A 2325-nucleotide genomic window follows, 5' to 3' on the forward strand; every position below is an offset into this window, starting at 1 on the left:
GAGTGAGGATAGTTTATTTAAATGTATGGAATCAGCAAAGCAACTAGCAGAGCTAGATGTAATGAAACTATTAAATAATCATTATGAAGATAGGAGATCACTAATAAATGCATGTAAATCAGGGAATGTAGACTTTGTACGTCATCTTGTGATTGACAAACACTGTGATGTTAATGCTAAAGAGAGGATTGGCTATACACCATTACATTATGCATGTGAAATGGGTCATTTTGAAATTGTTAAAATTTTAACTAATCATCCACAATGTAATGCTGAAGCTGAAGACAATTCTAATGACAGACCACTTCACAAAGCATGTGAATCAGGAAATGTAGACATTGTATGTCATCTTGTGATTGATAAACACTGTGATGTTAATGCTAAAGGGAGGAATGGCTATACACCATTACATTTTGCATGCGAAAAAGGTCATTTTGAAGTTGTTAAAGTTTTGACTAATCATCCACAATGTATTACTGAAGCTGAAGACAATACTGATGACAGACCACTACACAAAGCATGTGAATCAGGAAATGTAGACATTGTATGTCATCTTGTGATTGATAAACACTGTGATGTTAATGCTAAAGGGAGGAATGGCTATACACCATTACATTTTGCATGCGAAAAAGGTCATTTTGAAGTTGTTAAAGTTTTGACTAATCATCCACAATGTATTACTGAAGCTGAAGACAATACTGATGACAGACCACTACACAAAGCATGTGAATCTGGAAATGTAGACATTGTACGTCATCTTGTGATTGATAAACACTGTGATGTTAATGCTAAAGGGAGGAATGGCTATACACCATTACATTTTGCATGTGAAAAAGGTCATTTTGAAGTTGTTAAAATTTTGACTAATCATCCACAATGTAATACTGAAGCTGAAGGCAGTTATTTGTTTAATGACAGACCACTACACAAAGCATGTGAATCTGGAAATGTAGACATTGTACGTCATCTTGTGATTGATAAACACTGTGATGTTAATGCTAAAGGGAGGAATGGCTATACACCATTACATTTTGCATGTGAAAAAGGTCATTTTGAAGTTGTTAAAATTTTGACTAATCATCCACAATGTAATACTGAAGCTGAAGACAGTTATTTTAATGACAGACCACTACACAAAGCATGTGAATCAGGAAATATAGACATTGTACATCATCTTGTGATTGACAAACACTGTGATGTTAATGCTAAAGGGAGGTATGGCTATACACCATTACATTTTGCATGTGAAAAAGGTCATTTTGAAATTGTTAAAATTTTGACTAATCATCCACAATGTAATACTGAAGCTGAAGACAATTCTAATGACAGACCACTACATGAAGTATGTGAATCAGGAAATGTAGACATTGTACGTTATCTTGTGATTGATAAACACTGTGATGTTAATGCTAAAGGGAGGAATGGCTATGCACCATTACATTATGCATGTGAAAAGGGTCATTTTGAAATTGTTAAAATTTTAACTAATCATCCACAATGTAATATTGAAGCTGAAGACAATTCTCAATACAGACCACTACACAAAGCATGTGAATCTGGAAATGTAGACATTGTACATCATCTTGTGATTGATAAACACTGTGATGTTAATGCTAAAGCGGGGTGGAGTAACTATACACCATTAGATTATGCATGTAAAAAGGGTCATTTTGAAATTGTTAAAATTTTAACTAATCATCCACAATGTAATACTGAAGCTGAAAACAATTCTCAATACAGACCACTACACGAAGCATGCGAACTTGGAAGTGTAGACATTGTACGTCATCTTGTGATTGATAAACACTGTGATGTTAATGCTAAAGGGAGGAGTGACTATACACCATTGCATTGTGCTTGTGAAAAGGGTCATTTTGAAATTGTTAAAATTTTAACTAATCATCCACAATGTAATATTGAAGCTGAAGACAATTCTCAATACAGACCACTACACAAAGTATGTGAATCAGGAAATGTAGACATTGTACGTCATCTTGTGATTGATAAACAATGTGATGTTAATGCTAAAGGGAGGATTGACTATACACCATTACATTATGCATGTGAAAAGGGTCATTTTGAAATTGTTAAAATTCTGACTAATCATCCACAATGTAACATTGAAGCTGAAGACAAGTATAATGATAGGCCGATACATCTAGCATTGAGGGATAAAACTTATATGAACATTGTAAATTATCTTGTTGAAGTGAAAGGTTGTAATACTCAGGGGATATCCACTTATGATAGGAAGGCTAGTAGTTACCTTCATATTTATCAATCCAGTGGTATAGCATTATTACGTGTTGTTAAGTGTATATTGAC

The 2325-nt window shown here is 33.8% G+C and overlaps 1 protein-coding gene across 1 annotated transcript; it reads left to right on the forward strand.

The window, feature by feature from the left end:
* Positions 1–578: 578 nt before the first annotated feature.
* On the forward strand, positions 579–1448 carry LOC109589695 (putative ankyrin repeat protein RF_0381; the record flags this gene model as incomplete). Its single annotated transcript, XM_020005738.1, has 1 exon — positions 579–1448. A coding segment is annotated over one exon (870 nt), but the record flags the coding sequence as incomplete, so codon positions are not given.
* Between the last annotated feature and the right edge of the window lie 877 nt (positions 1449–2325).

The sequence above is a fragment of the Amphimedon queenslandica genome, unplaced genomic scaffold (assembly GCF_000090795.2).
Source record: "Amphimedon queenslandica unplaced genomic scaffold, v1.1 AMPQUscaffold_11009, whole genome shotgun sequence".
Classification (NCBI taxonomy): domain Eukaryota; kingdom Metazoa; phylum Porifera; class Demospongiae; order Haplosclerida; family Niphatidae; genus Amphimedon; species Amphimedon queenslandica.